The sequence below is a fragment of the Felis catus genome, chromosome B1 (assembly GCF_018350175.1).
Source record: "Felis catus isolate Fca126 chromosome B1, F.catus_Fca126_mat1.0, whole genome shotgun sequence".
In the NCBI taxonomy this organism is placed as follows: Eukaryota; Metazoa; Chordata; class Mammalia; order Carnivora; family Felidae; genus Felis; species Felis catus.
The window spans coordinates 171,496,940-171,510,500 of NC_058371.1; the positions used below are offsets into that span (position 1 = coordinate 171,496,940).

The 13,561-nt window shown below is 42.8% G+C and overlaps 1 protein-coding gene and 1 long non-coding RNA gene across 5 annotated transcripts in view; one reads left to right on the plus strand and one right to left on the minus strand.

Annotated features, from left to right (window-relative positions):
* Positions 1-1,425: 1,425 nt before the first annotated feature.
* The window catches only part of RHOH (ras homolog family member H), a 45,446-nt gene continuing 33,310 nt past the window's right edge, over positions 1,426-13,561 (minus strand). For all 4 annotated transcript variants that reach the window (XM_006931159.5, XM_003985423.6, XM_019829615.2 and 1 more), the window contains exons 2-3: positions 3,140-3,253; positions 1,426-2,830 (exon numbers count right to left, since the gene is read on the minus strand). In XM_006931159.5, coding sequence (XP_006931221.1) covers positions 2,060-2,635 — 576 coding nt within the window. In that variant the 5' untranslated portion in view covers positions 2,636-2,830; positions 3,140-3,253 and the 3' untranslated portion in view covers positions 1,426-2,059. The remainder of the gene's footprint in view (positions 2,831-3,139; positions 3,254-13,561) is intronic.
* LOC102899496 lies at positions 3,145-7,729 on the plus strand. The gene is made up of 3 exons (XR_002156412.2): positions 3,145-3,285; positions 3,410-3,593; positions 6,457-7,729. It is a non-coding gene; the product is annotated as an uncharacterized LOC102899496 (long non-coding RNA).

The following is a 13,561-nucleotide window of genomic DNA, read 5'->3' on the forward strand; positions in this document are numbered from 1 at the left end:
ACACCCGAATGAGTGATTTTAAACTGTTTGTATGTTGGAGATGCCTGGGTGGCTCGGTTGGTTAAGTATCTGACTCTTGATTTCAGCTTAGGTCATGATCAGCTCAGTCATGATCAGGTTGAGAGACCAAACCAGCATCAGGCTCTGCACTGAGCATGGAGCCTGCTTGGGATTCTCTCTCTCCTTCTCTCTCTCTCTAAAAAAAATAAAAAATAAAAAATACTGTTTGTATGTTGGAGGAGAGGGTCAGAATCAACAGGGAAATCAGAGGTGAGCTGTGCTCATCTTCCCTGCCCGGTCAGCTTTCAAGCACTCCAACCCTCTGGACATGCAGTGCAGAGAGCTGGATATAGGTGCTCTCAAGCCAGGCACATGGGAGACACAGAGGTGAGGACAAGCCACAGGACTGGATGACTGGGGATGTCTGGGTGAAGGCCGACCAGGGAACTCTGGTCTCCAGAGACTAAGCTCCAGGTCCTGGGCCTTTTCTGGATGTGAATGAGAGAAGAGAAGGAGAAAGGAATCTGGGGACGAGCACAAACCTGATTTTGGTACTGAGCATAGCCGCAGAGGACTGAGCACATAAGGAAACCAGAAGGTTAGGTTGGGTATGCCAATATAAGTTAATCATAGTCATTTATGTCAACTCTCTTACCGTTTGTATGCAGTGGCCATGTTGTACTAAAACAATGGTGTACTTTAACAAACGTGGTTAGGTGAGCAAATGATATACCTGGGTGTCTGCAGTCACAAGTTCTCTCTCAAGTTACATAGACCTCTATTCCCAACTTCAACAGCTGAATGAGATCATTGCTTTTAAGCCATTAGATAGAATGGGGAGTGGGGGTGGGGTGGGAAAGTATCCTTCTGTATTCAGTACTTCCCCTGATAACTTTTTATTATCGTAACAATTGCTGTGCAGTTTGTCTGTTCCCTATGCTTGGATTCTGCAAATTTTTTTTTCACACGGGTGCTTCATATTCATGAAATGGTAAAAATTATAAGTTCCTCCATTTTTCCCCTTACCCACATGCACATATAGGTCAACACCTTCCCAATTGCTTGGATTGGGTCCTAAAATTAATACATGATGTTGCCATGCCACCTCAGGTTAGCACTCAAATAACAAATTTGCAAAATTACCATCACACAGAAATTTGGGCCTGCTCTTCTTCCCAAGACCTACAGCCAGCTAGGAACCGTGGTGTTGGAAGAAGCAGGCACCAGTTCCTGAAACGAAAGTGTGATTTCCTCACTTCTGCTCCATGTGAGCCATCTGATTCCCTACCTGGAAGGTTTTCCTCCCACCTATTTTGGCACATGAGGGAGGAATGCTTAGTGCATAACTGGAGTTCTTTGGGTGAAACGTAGTATCATAAATAAGAAATGCTTTTTTATATAATTACAGAGAAATCGAGTGACAGCTACTTCAAATGTTAATTTTTAATTAGGCAGTATTGAAGAATCTTATGTTATTGAACTGTATTTTATACACAACGCTGAGTAACAGGTGGATGGAAAATTAATCGCAAGGATAAGGCTATGGTCACTTCAAAATTTGATTACCTGGTAATATCCAGAAGGCAAGTGGTGTTAACAAAATTACTACTTCAGGTGAAAACACTACAGACCTTTGGCAGAGCCCCATAGGGTTACAATTGTGTGTGGGAGCACGTAGGGAAAGACTTTCCAAACGTAAAAACTAATTATATACAAGAGATATACATTTTACTATTATTTAAATAGAATGTGTCTTTAAATATGGAATTCTTTGAAAAACTCACTTCATTGTCCAAAATTATGGAGGCTATTTTGGCTTTTTAATCGAAGATAGAGTCTTCATTATAGGACCTTCTATTTGGACTGGGCAAGCGGTCCATTTCTAGAGTGTATTTCATAAAAACAGCCAGTGGCCAAGTCTCATCAACAACTGTATCCGAAAGGAAGTGCTGTGCAGTATGTATCTAGAAAGAGCATCAGTCCTTGCCGGCTTGCCTGCTCTCCCTGTCCCTTTAGTCTTTGGGGTGAGTAAATGAGTATGGGCGAAGTCTCCGGGAAGTTAGAAAATCTTGCACTCATTAATGGAGAAGAACCTCCTTCTGTTGCGTCTCCTGGCTTGGTTGACAGCAGTTCGGACGGCACACTCAAATACCTGCTGAACCCCTCGGTTGCTAAGGGCTGAGCACTCTAGATAGCCCTTTGCTCTCACTTCCTGGGCCAGTTTCTTTCCTTCTATGGCATTGACGCAGGAGGCCCTGTGGGGCCCCATCTCTCGCTGGTCAGTCTGAGTAGCCACCACCAGCACAGGTGTGCAGGGCAAGTTGCTCCTGATTTCACCAATCCACTTGTTCTTCAGGTTCAGGAAAGAGGTATGGTTGGCTACAGAATAGCACATCAGCACCACGTCTGCCTGCTGGTAGGACAGGGGACGGATGCTTCTGAAGGCATCGTTGCCCGCTGTGTCCCAAAGGCCCAGGCTTATCTGGATGCCATCCATGAAGACGTCCACACCTGTGTTCTCATACACCGTGGGCTTGTAGGCCTCCGGGAAGGTCTCTGAAGTGAAGCGCACCAGCAGAGAAGTTTTCCCCACAGCAGAATCTCCCACCAACACACACTTGATGGAACTCAGCATCTTCCCAGCCTGGATTCTGGGTTACAAGTTCAGAATCCCAAGTAAAAGGGCCCTCAGTGGGCTGCTGAAGCAAATGCCATTCAACACAAGGAATGAAAACCAGATGGTGTTTCTCAGGACCCCTGACAGCAATTCTCCTCGTCCATCCGAGGGAGACACAATCTACGTTGAAAACCTTCAACGGCTAGTCTTCAACTGCAACAGAGAAAACAAGGGGGGGGGGGTGGGGGGTGGAGGGAATTGAGTCTTTCTTTTTCCCTTTTCAATGACGGGGAACTTCCTCATTGGCAAACTGATTAAACACGCCCACCTCCGTGTAGCCAGTCCAACCCACTGTCCACTCACTCTTCCCTTTGGCAAGAAAAGCTGGGCACGTACCCCAGCACAGACACCCACAACCCCACCCAGTAAGAAGCAGAAGCTGATTTTATCTCTAAATCAGGCTAATGATAAAAATACCAGCAACTGCTCCGATATCAACACGAAAAAGACCTCAATAGCAACCTGATGTGTGAATGTGGCGTCTTCAAACAGCTCTCTCTTGGCTTCTGCTCCAAGAAGTGGAGAAGGCAGCAGACAGCAGCTTCGGCTTCTAACGGACCCCAGCCACTTCGGGAACTGCAAGAAAGAGAAATGTAATGAGTGACAATGTAGGCACTTCTCTTCATTTATTGATTAATCAGCCAGTCCTTGGTTTACGTGGGAATTCATGCTGAGGTTAGAGAAAAGAAATCCACCAGAACTCTAAAATTTTGCTGTGGTTTTTCTTTTCAGGTTTTGTCAAAAACTGGCTACAGATGTAACAGAGAGAGCACTGTCCTTGGCGTTTTCGGCATCTGAAATCAAGCTCCGTAACCAATACGATGACATAGCTTTGAGCATGTGACTTCATCTCCAAGCCTCTGTGTACACATCTGCAAGAATGCGATAAACTGAGGAACCACTTCTCAGAGATGTGGTGAGGATTAAATTAGTTCTTTCTTTCCAACGTTTCGAAACAGCTACGTATGCACCAGGAACACCACTGGGCCCTAGTCATATAAAATAACTGGCTTAAAAGCAAACATATTCAGTGCCTGTCTCTTAAACAGGACTGTACAAATATGACAGCACCTGAATTTCGAGAAAGGGTCAAATAAATTCTCATTCACTGCAGGTGTAAGAGCTCCAGACAATGAGATCAGCTTTGGAGACGGTGTCCCTTCCGCTCAGGGACATCATCACAGGACAGACCAGCTTCAGACGAAGGAAAAACCTTTCAGACCAAAATTCAGAGTAAAGGTTATTAATGCAATATGGGCTTATAACCTCCCCCACAGGCTGTCTTCCTGACTTGTTATATGTAAAGCAATGTAAAATAGACCCATAGGTCTGCTTCAAAACGTAACTTTTTAAAAAAAAATTTTTTTTACATTTATTTATTTTTGAGAAATAGAGTGAGACAAAGCTTGAGCGGGGGAGGGGCAGAGAGAGAAGGAAACACAGAATCTGAAGCAGGCTCCAGGTTCTGAGCAAGTGGTCAGCACAGAGCCTGATGCAGGGCTCGAACCCACGAACTGTGAGATCATGACCGGAGCCAAAGTCGGACGCTCAAACGACTGAGCCACCCAGGTGCCCCAAAACATAATTTTTTAAAAAAATCACTCCTCTAAATCTTGACATTCCCTTCCGGGAAATTTTTGTTCTTATCAACCCGTAGTTTCTGTTTGTTTCATTAGACATAACAGCATTTGCAAATAAGTTAATCAAATACATAATTCACATGATTTTCGCATTTTCACTTTTTTAACGATATGTGAGCTGGGTGACCTTGGCCAAATTACTTAAACTCTCAGAGTCCTGGTTTCTTCATAAAAATGAGAATAAGAAAATTACCTCTTCATGAAATTATTGTGAGTATGCAGCTTGTGGAGAGGCTGTCTTAGCATAGAACCTGGCACGTGGGACCTATAGGGAACCATCATGTTATGTATTTCCACTACAATTTATTTAAAATGCCAAATATTGAATGTCCGTGGCATGGGGGCTGGGATGTCAAATGTTCAGCTGGACTCTGTCTGAAGACTCACACTGGGTCACTCATGCACTATGGTCCTTGACCTCTTTGTCACCAGACCTTTGAGCAAAGTCTCCCCTGGGGGGCTCTCTGTCAGGTCTCAGACCTTAGCTCTTTAGAACTATAGATGACTTAAATATACGCGTTTGTGATCCTCTCATTACTTGGTCCAGAGCCAAGACCTTTTAAGACATTTTTGAGTTTCATTTTGATGCCAATGAAGCAGAACTGGAGCTAGGAAAAAATGTGCATGTGTCAGGCTTTTGGTTATTAAATAAAATCTTTCTGATAGATTGATTGAGTAAAAGCCAAATTTCCTAAGTAAGTATCTGCAAAAAGAAGTAGATGAGGCAAGATTGTTGAGAACACCACTTTAAAGTTGGGTGGATCTGGAGTTGAATCCGAGCACCCAACTGACCACCCATGCAACAACCTTAGCAGCGTTTCTTAATGCCCCTCAGCCTCCATTTCCTCCTCTGAAAATTGTTGTAATAATATCTACATCATGGGGTTGCTGAAAGAATTAAGTGTGCTTAGTTGTATATACTCCTTAGCACAGAGCAGGACTCCTGGGTGGAGGTTGAGTGTCTGACTCCGGATTTTGACTCAGGTCGTGATATCACAGTTTATGAGATCGAGCTTTGTGCTAATTGCAAGGAACCTGTTGGGATTCTCTCTTTCCCTCTCTCTCTACTCCTCCCCTACTTGAGCTTTCTCTCTCTCTCTCTCTCAAAATAAATAAATAAGCATTTGAAAGAATCCTTAGCAAATGTAAACATATTATATGTACATAGTCAACACATAGCAAACATACAATAAGTAGTCCTTACTACTAATAGCATTGTTAAATCATAATTACTAAATGTAATGCTAAACAAATATTAATTATAAGTGAGGAATTTGAAGTGGCACTATAGAGTTTTCTCTGCCAAAGAGTGCCCTGTGTATCTTATACCAAGCCATCGTGACCAAAAAGAGGGGGATTTCTTCTTGTAGCATGAAAACAAAAATATCATGTGAACAAACAAATTCCTGTCTGAGCTGTTCCACCTAGCAAGAGTCAGTGACCTTCATTCTTAGCCAGTTCTAACACCCCGAGGCACATCAAATCAGTTCTCAGGGCCTCAGTTTCCCAAATTATAAAGTAATTCGACAAAATTAGCTTTCTCTGTGGTTCTATTAGAACGGAGGCCACGAGGGAAAATGTTATTACCTGCCTCGGTGAAAAAAAGAACGTAAACCTCTGTATTACTCCATAGCAGTAAAGGCAGATGATAAACTTTGATGACACACGTAGCCTTCAGCAGATGGCTAAATATGGAGCTGGGAGAGGGGAGGGGAGGGGCTCCAGTCCATGTTAGAGCAATACCCTATATAGACATGAGAGATCATCTCCAGTCGGCGTGTCACATGTACCCACAAAAGAGCCGTTGTGGGTCCCATAGTCAGTGTGGAAGGCTGATGGGCTTGATTTCAGTGGAATTTCTCCCTTTAGGAGAAACTAATGGACCTGTAGGTGAAAAATAGATGTGGGTTTCAGTGGTACTGCACAAGTGGCCAACCGGCAGGGATGACCCACTTATGTGTCCCTCCACACAGAAGAGTAACTGAAAGCGAATTCAGATGGCATCCTGAGTAACGCCACCAAGTGACCCTTTGAGGACTTAAGTCACACAGGAATCCACGACCTTTTAATCTCAGAAGCTCTCAGTTCTCAGTAACTTGATTTTTGCCCCCTTTCTCTTTTTTTTCACCATTTTCACAGGAATTACACCTTCCACAGGCCCGGATGTTCACACATACAGAGGAAAGAGGGGAGTGAGGCTTCCCCTCGCAAGGGCAAGTGGAAGGATCTTCTGTCTACTGCAGCAAAAGAACAAAAGCAGACAAAAAGGAGGGCATAGGGACGAGGTGTCCTAATTCGCCTCATCTCCTGGAAAGCTGAGGGACATCCAGTAGGAAATCCTGGTTTCACTTGGGGCTCAATTCCCATCCCAACTAACGGGTGCCTGCTCTTCGTACTGATGTTTCTTCAGACAAACTCAGTGCGTCTCTATTTGCCTGCGAAGACCTGCCCCTCACTCACCCCCCAGCTCCCACCTCTTCTTGAAAACGGTTTCTGATGATCTGACCTACTGCTGGATCAGGCGTTCCCCTCTGTCTTCTCATAATCTGTCCCCATGAACCTCTCACGTAACCTTCGTCACACCCCGATAAAGAAGTTGGTCCTCTTACGCTTATCCCTCCTCTATAAAACCAGAATAAGATCTGCCTGACCTTCCCTGCAGGAAACTGATATGCATCAGGTGGAAATTATAACAACACAGCAACAATTCGTGCTTGTACTTCTACACAACTGTGCATTTAGAAGTCTTCTCTCCTTTATTCTGTGAGACAGCCCCTTAGAACAACAGAGCACTAGGTGAAACTAAGTAAACTAGGTAAAACTAAGGTGAAACCAGGACCATTATTAACTAATGCCAACTTCTAGGTTATCTGGGCTTGGATTGAGGCGGCTTACTTCAAAATGCTGATGGAATCATCAACTATCTTTTTTGCCAAATGTGAACCAGGGCTGCCATCAGCCAAGAATGGCCTGTCGATTACAGAGAATACGTCTAAACGTCATCCTCCTCAAAAGAGCTTTGGGCAAAGGACCTGCTCTAGCGGCAGCCAATTCATTCATTAAGGAAATTGATTCTACCATGAATCTAACACACTTAGGTGATTAAGAAAGCATCATGTTCTTCAGCAACACATCTCCTGCCAGGGCCTTCCATCAGCAGCCCATCCCTGCCTAGCAGGGACACCACAGCAAGAACAGGCCTTGCCCTGTATGGGTGAACCCACGGAGAGCTCCTCATCTGGCAACGGGGCTGCGTGCTTCATTTCCTTTCTTTTCCTCGGCAGGGGTGGGGGATGGGGGGGCTCAATTCAAAAAATCTTAAGCAACTTAATAGAAAAAAAAGTGTAATTATCTCTAAGTTTTATCACTCCAAATTCTTACTCATTGTCTAATAAATATACACTCGTATCTATGTCTTCTAAACATTTTCTCAGATTGTTTTAAAATGCTGATTTTCAATATAGTCTACACACTTGCCAGGTTTTAGCTAAATTGCTTCCCATTGTTTCAACAATTCATAATTGCACTGCCATTCTCCGTTGTTAGCAGAGCCTTTGAGTTAGTTCCCCAGTATTTCACTATAACTCACATCTGTGCTTTTTTTTTTTTTTTAATGTTTATTTATTTGAGAGAGAGAGAGACAGAGACAGAGTGCAAGCAGAGCAGGGGCAGAGAGAGGGAGACACAGAATCTGAAACAAGCTCCAGGCTCCAAGCTGGCAGTACAGAGCCCCATGAGGGGCTCGAACCCACTAGCTGAAGTTGGACATTTAACCTACTGAGCCGAAGTTGGACATTTAACCAACTGAGCCACCCAGGTGCCCCACATCTGTCCTATTTTACATATAAAAAGTATATATGCACATATACATATATGTAAGTTACTTTTACATGGGATGATTTCTTAGGAGATATATTCACAAACATGGTATTACTGGGTCATTGGGTCATTTCGTGGCTTTTATTTACATTATTGAACATCTTTCAGGGACCGTACCAAGCAATTTGTATTATTGATTCGTTGTTTTATTCATTTAAAAAAAATTTTGTTTGGGGTTTCCTGTGTGGCAGACACCATAGTACGTCCCAAGAGCACCCCGGTAAACAAGATCGTTGCTGTCTGCATAGAGATTCATGTTTCACAACCGTAGAGACTTGCCCACAGCCACACAGCAAGCACACGGCAGAGGCAAAGTGAGCCCTAGCTAGAGTCTAACTCCAAGCCACAGCAGCTCCACGTGTCACCCTTCACCCATAATTCCGACCAGCCTGAGCCAAAAGATCTCAGATAAAACTATGCTTTCTACAAAACCCAGTTTCAAGACACTTTTCTTTAGCCACCTCTTCCAGTCAGATCCCTATTCTCATCCTACAAATGAACCAGTTTGGTATTTTACAAGTGTGCTGTGTTTTGATTTGGAAGCTAGTTGCCCAAGTGTGTTCACTTTGTGACAATTCATCAAGCTGTAGATCTACAATGTGTTCATTTCTCTGTATGTAGATTAAACTTCAAGAAAAAGTATATTTTAAAATAAGGTTACTGCCTTTGCAATGAACATCTTTTCAAGTAGTATTTTATCTTAAGTCTTATCTTGCGAGAGTTCGTTTCACTCATTCTCAGCCCTGCATTAGTAATTCCCCTTGGCATGTTTCTAATTGCTACAAATAATGATTAAATTCCCCTTAAAAATCACAGAAGAAAATCCGTTTTTTTTTTTTAAGATTTTATTTTTAAGTAATCTCTACGCCCAATGTAGGCTCAAACTTACAACCTCGAGATCAAGAATTGCATGCTCTACCGACTGAGCCAGCCAGGCACCCCTCGGTTTATTTTGATACAAAAATCATCTGTCTCAAATGGATTTTTTTCTGAAACTTTGCTTGCAAGATGCTGGTTTGCAAGGTTTTTTTTTTAAAGCTTATTTATTTATTTTGAGAGAAAGAAAGAGAAAGCAAGGGAGGGGCAGAGAGAAGGAGAGAGAGAATCTCAAGCAGACTCTGCACTGTCAACATGGAGCCCAATGTGGGGCTCTATCCCATGAACCACGAGATCATAACCTGAGCCAAAATCAGGAGTCAGACGCTTAACTGACTGAGCCGCCACCCAGGCACCTGGTTTGCAACTTTTAACACTTGTTCTCCAAAGTCAAGTTTCTAAGCAGTATTTACGTGTCTAAGCCTAAACCCTATTCCATCTCACCATAACTGAGTTAAAACGGAGCACCACCAAGCACTGAGACTTCCCATCATCTCAGTGCCCTGAGCCTCAAAGCCTCTGAGCCAAGAGCCCTGCTCCTCTGACCCTCAGGCCAAGCAAGGAGCATGGCACCCTTCCTCTCCTCTGTTCCAGCCACCCTGCCCAGGCTGGTCTCTTCCATCCCCAGGAGCACAATAATCAGATTGCCACCACTGGTCTAGAGTTCTCAGCTTGATCCAAGTAAAGCACAAGGCCAGCCAGCCAGCTGCCCGGAGCACCATTAGGGAACACCAGAACCTCATCTCAAAACTACAGTGGTGGGAAAATGTAGTTAATGGCTTTTCTCAAAGTAATAGAAGGCATATTCTGAAAAACTGCTTGGAACTCGGTGTGCAATCCACATGGGGCACACTCAAAGAAGGTCACATGCTCTCCTGATGTCTAAGGAACGTGAATTTCGTTTACCAAAGGACTCATATTTTCTCAATTGGGCATGCATGTTTGGGGCCCAGTTTGAATTGTTTGAGGAAAGAGTGAGCAAAGAGGCAGATACACGCATATGTAACCACCCTATGATGTAATGTTGCCTTCAAACAAGACTGTCAAACTATGGCTCCCCTACAGGTCAAACCCACCATCTGTTTTTGTATGACCCATGAATTAAGAATGGTTTTTACATTTTTTAATGATTAAAAAAAATCAAAAGATTATTTCATGACATGTGAAAATTATATGAAAATCAAACTTAAGTGTCCATAAATAACATTTTATTGGAACACAGTCATGTTCTTTCATTTATGTATGGTCTATGACTGCTCTCTTGCTAAAACATAAAGTTGCAACAGAGACCTTATGGCTCACAAGGCCTAAATTATTTACTATTCAGTCCTTTACAGAAAAAGTTTGACAAGCTTTGCTATAAAGAGAGGCAGTTCAGAGTAAGAAGAGAGCAAGACAAGTAAGAAGAAGAAGAAGACTCTGGGGGTCAGGCAAGCTTGAGTTTGGCTCCAACATCTGACACTTACTGCGTGGCTTAGGGGAAATTACTTAACTTCTCTGAGCTTTAGTTGCTTTCTCAATAGAGGCAGTATAGCATAATGACTAAGAGTATGGATTTGGGAAACATAGTGCCTCCCGGCTCCACTATCTACTGGCTGTGTGATCTCATGAAAGTTACTTAATCCCTCTAAGCCTTAGTTTCTTCAATTGTAAATAGGCAACAATGAGAGTATCTACCTAACGAAGGTTGTTGTATGGGATTAAATGGGTTAGTGAAGGCAAAGCACACAACATGGTACCTGGCACAGAGTGAGCATTATAGAAGTATCTACTGTTATAGTTATTGACCTAGGAGGGTTGTTGTAAGATTATTATAACTAGTATACATCATGAGCTTAAAACAGTGCCTGGAACAAAATAAGCACTCACAAATAGTAACTGCTGTGATGATGTTGATATGAACCAGTTCAATAAAACCCAGAAGAAGGAGCAATTAATTCTCTGGAGGTGGGAGAAAAGAGTGGTGAGAATGTTTCAAAGGTGACTCTGATGTGTAGGATGAATAAGATTTTGACAAAGAAGAAGAAAGGGCATGGGAAGGAGGGAGGGAAGCACGTTCAAAGGCCCAGCAGCATGAAAGTACATGTCTGGTTTGGGGAAGTGGAAAGTAGTTCCAGGAGGCTGCCCTGTGGGTTGCTAGGTGGGAAGAGAGGGGAGGACAGCAGAGGGAATTATGGGAAATGCTCCTGTATTTGTTTTCATATAATCCAAAATTGTTTCAGGCCTGTCAGCACCAACAGCATGTACTATGAGCTCTATAGCCAACTAAAATCCCTGGGGCTTTTTGCACATATACTCTTACTAATCCATTCTCTTTTGATTTAAATAGTACCTATTCACTAGACTTCGAGTACCCATTATGTGTCGGGCATTGTGCCATACAATGAGGCAGATTCGAAATTGAATAACACACATTCCTTGCCCTCACAAAACTTGGACTCTAAAGGCAGTACAAGCCATAAACCTCAACAGTGCCTAAAGAAGGGCCAGATGCCAACAAAGGAAAAAGTGCTGCTTACAATGGGCAGGAATCCAGAAAGGCTTTGTAGAGGCCAGGATATTAGAACATGACCCTTAAAACAATTGAGTTGAGATGCACAAAGATGAAAGAGAAAGAGAAACATGACCAGTGAAAGAAAGAAACTTCCGGCATGTAGAGCTAGGAGGCCAGAAAGGAGGAGAGACACCCCAGCACATCCCTGAGGCAGAACTGACACACCCAGGCCCACAGTGAGAAGACTCTGAAGCCCCAGGCCTGGGGGCCTGGGAGGAAGCCATTGGCAAACAGGTCTCTGAGACCAGGAAGAGTTGGGTATTTCAGATGATGGTGCCTGCTGATAAACCAGAGAGATTTCCAGAGAGCCCAGGGGGCTGTGGCCACATGACAAGGGATGAGAACAACTGGGAAGGGAACAAGTGATGGCAGAAGAATAGTTCTTACACTTCCATGAACTTTGGGGTGAAATATTCAGTTACACACATGTTCTTGTCCACGTAGTTTATAATGGAGGCGAATTACGTAGGAACAGGCGGTTCTTGGATGAATAAGCTAATTCATCAATATCCTTTAAAAGAGCAGTGTGCAAGTATGTTGACTGGCCAAGGAAAAGTCTTCCTAAGTTGAATGGGGCGGGGGGGGGGGGGGGGAAGCAGATTTAAAAACGGTATATACAGCATGATTCCACAGGTATGAAAATTCCAGAACACTATATAACAACATGGTAAGGTGGATTGTCTGCAGTCCTAGGATTGTAGGACTCTCATTTTCTGGTCCTTGTTTATGTGCACCGTAAAACATTTCCACAATATGCTGGTGTTACTTGAGCAATTTTGAAGTGTTTTGTATGTATGACTTTGGTGTTTGTTTGTTAAGTTTATTTATTTATTCTGAGATAGAGGTAGAGAGAGAGAGAGGGAGAAAATTAATCTCAAACAGGCTCCACACTATCAGCACAGAACCCGGCGCAGGGCTCTATCTCACAGACTGTGAGATCATGACCTAAACCTAAATCAAGAGTCAGGTGCTTAACTGACTGAGCCACCTAGGCGCCCCTATATGGTTTTGTTTTTTACATTTGGCTTGGAAGGGAAAGAAAAGGCTGATCTGAGTTCCCTTGAGGCTATAGAGAATTTCTCTGAGTCCCCATCAGCGTCCAAAGACAAAACTTTTCTCTATCTAGACAGTTTAAATTGTTTAACATTACTTCTAGGAATGGCTTCTGGTTCCTTTTTAAAGGTCTATCTTGGAGAGAAGACAAGCAAAACTGAGTAATTCAACCTTCTCTCACTGTCTCAAGCCTATCTCTCTTCTTGCTCATGAGAGTTTTTAAGTCCTTTTTTCTGTTTTTTATATGTTCAAAGAAGTTTGAATATGGCCTGGGTATTAGAGGACATTAAGGAACTACTGCTAATTTTGTTAGGCGATAATCATATTGTGGTCATACATATTTTTAAAGTCCTTATCTGACAGGTGAATTGAATATGTTGTCTGGGATTTTAGACTATTCCATAAAAGACAACAACAACAAGAAGTAAGGATGATGGATAAAATAAGAGTGGGAAAATGTTGACAGCTGTTGAATGATGGTTACATGGCAGGTGTGTTAGTCTATTTTCTCTACGTTAACGTATTTTCAAAAATTTTATGATGAAAGTTTTAAACGGTGGAATCTTTTATTTTCTATAGCATTTTGTCCAAGCTGTAGTTTTATTCTCATCTTTAGTTACAGAGAAAATGCAAAAAAAGTATCACCCAAAATTAAAAAGTACAGTTTATGCTACAATGGCTTTTTCAAGTATTTTAAAGAATGTTGGTGCATCGAATAACAAGTGACCTAAAGGCAGACAGAGCAAAGTCTTGGAGCCCGCCTCCCTTTGGGATGGATCTAGAGGAGGAAAAGCCATGGTCCTGGATTAGGATTCCCAGGCAAGTCTTTAAAAGAAAAATGTTAGCTTCAAGTACAAGCTCTACCTGCATCTCAATATATCA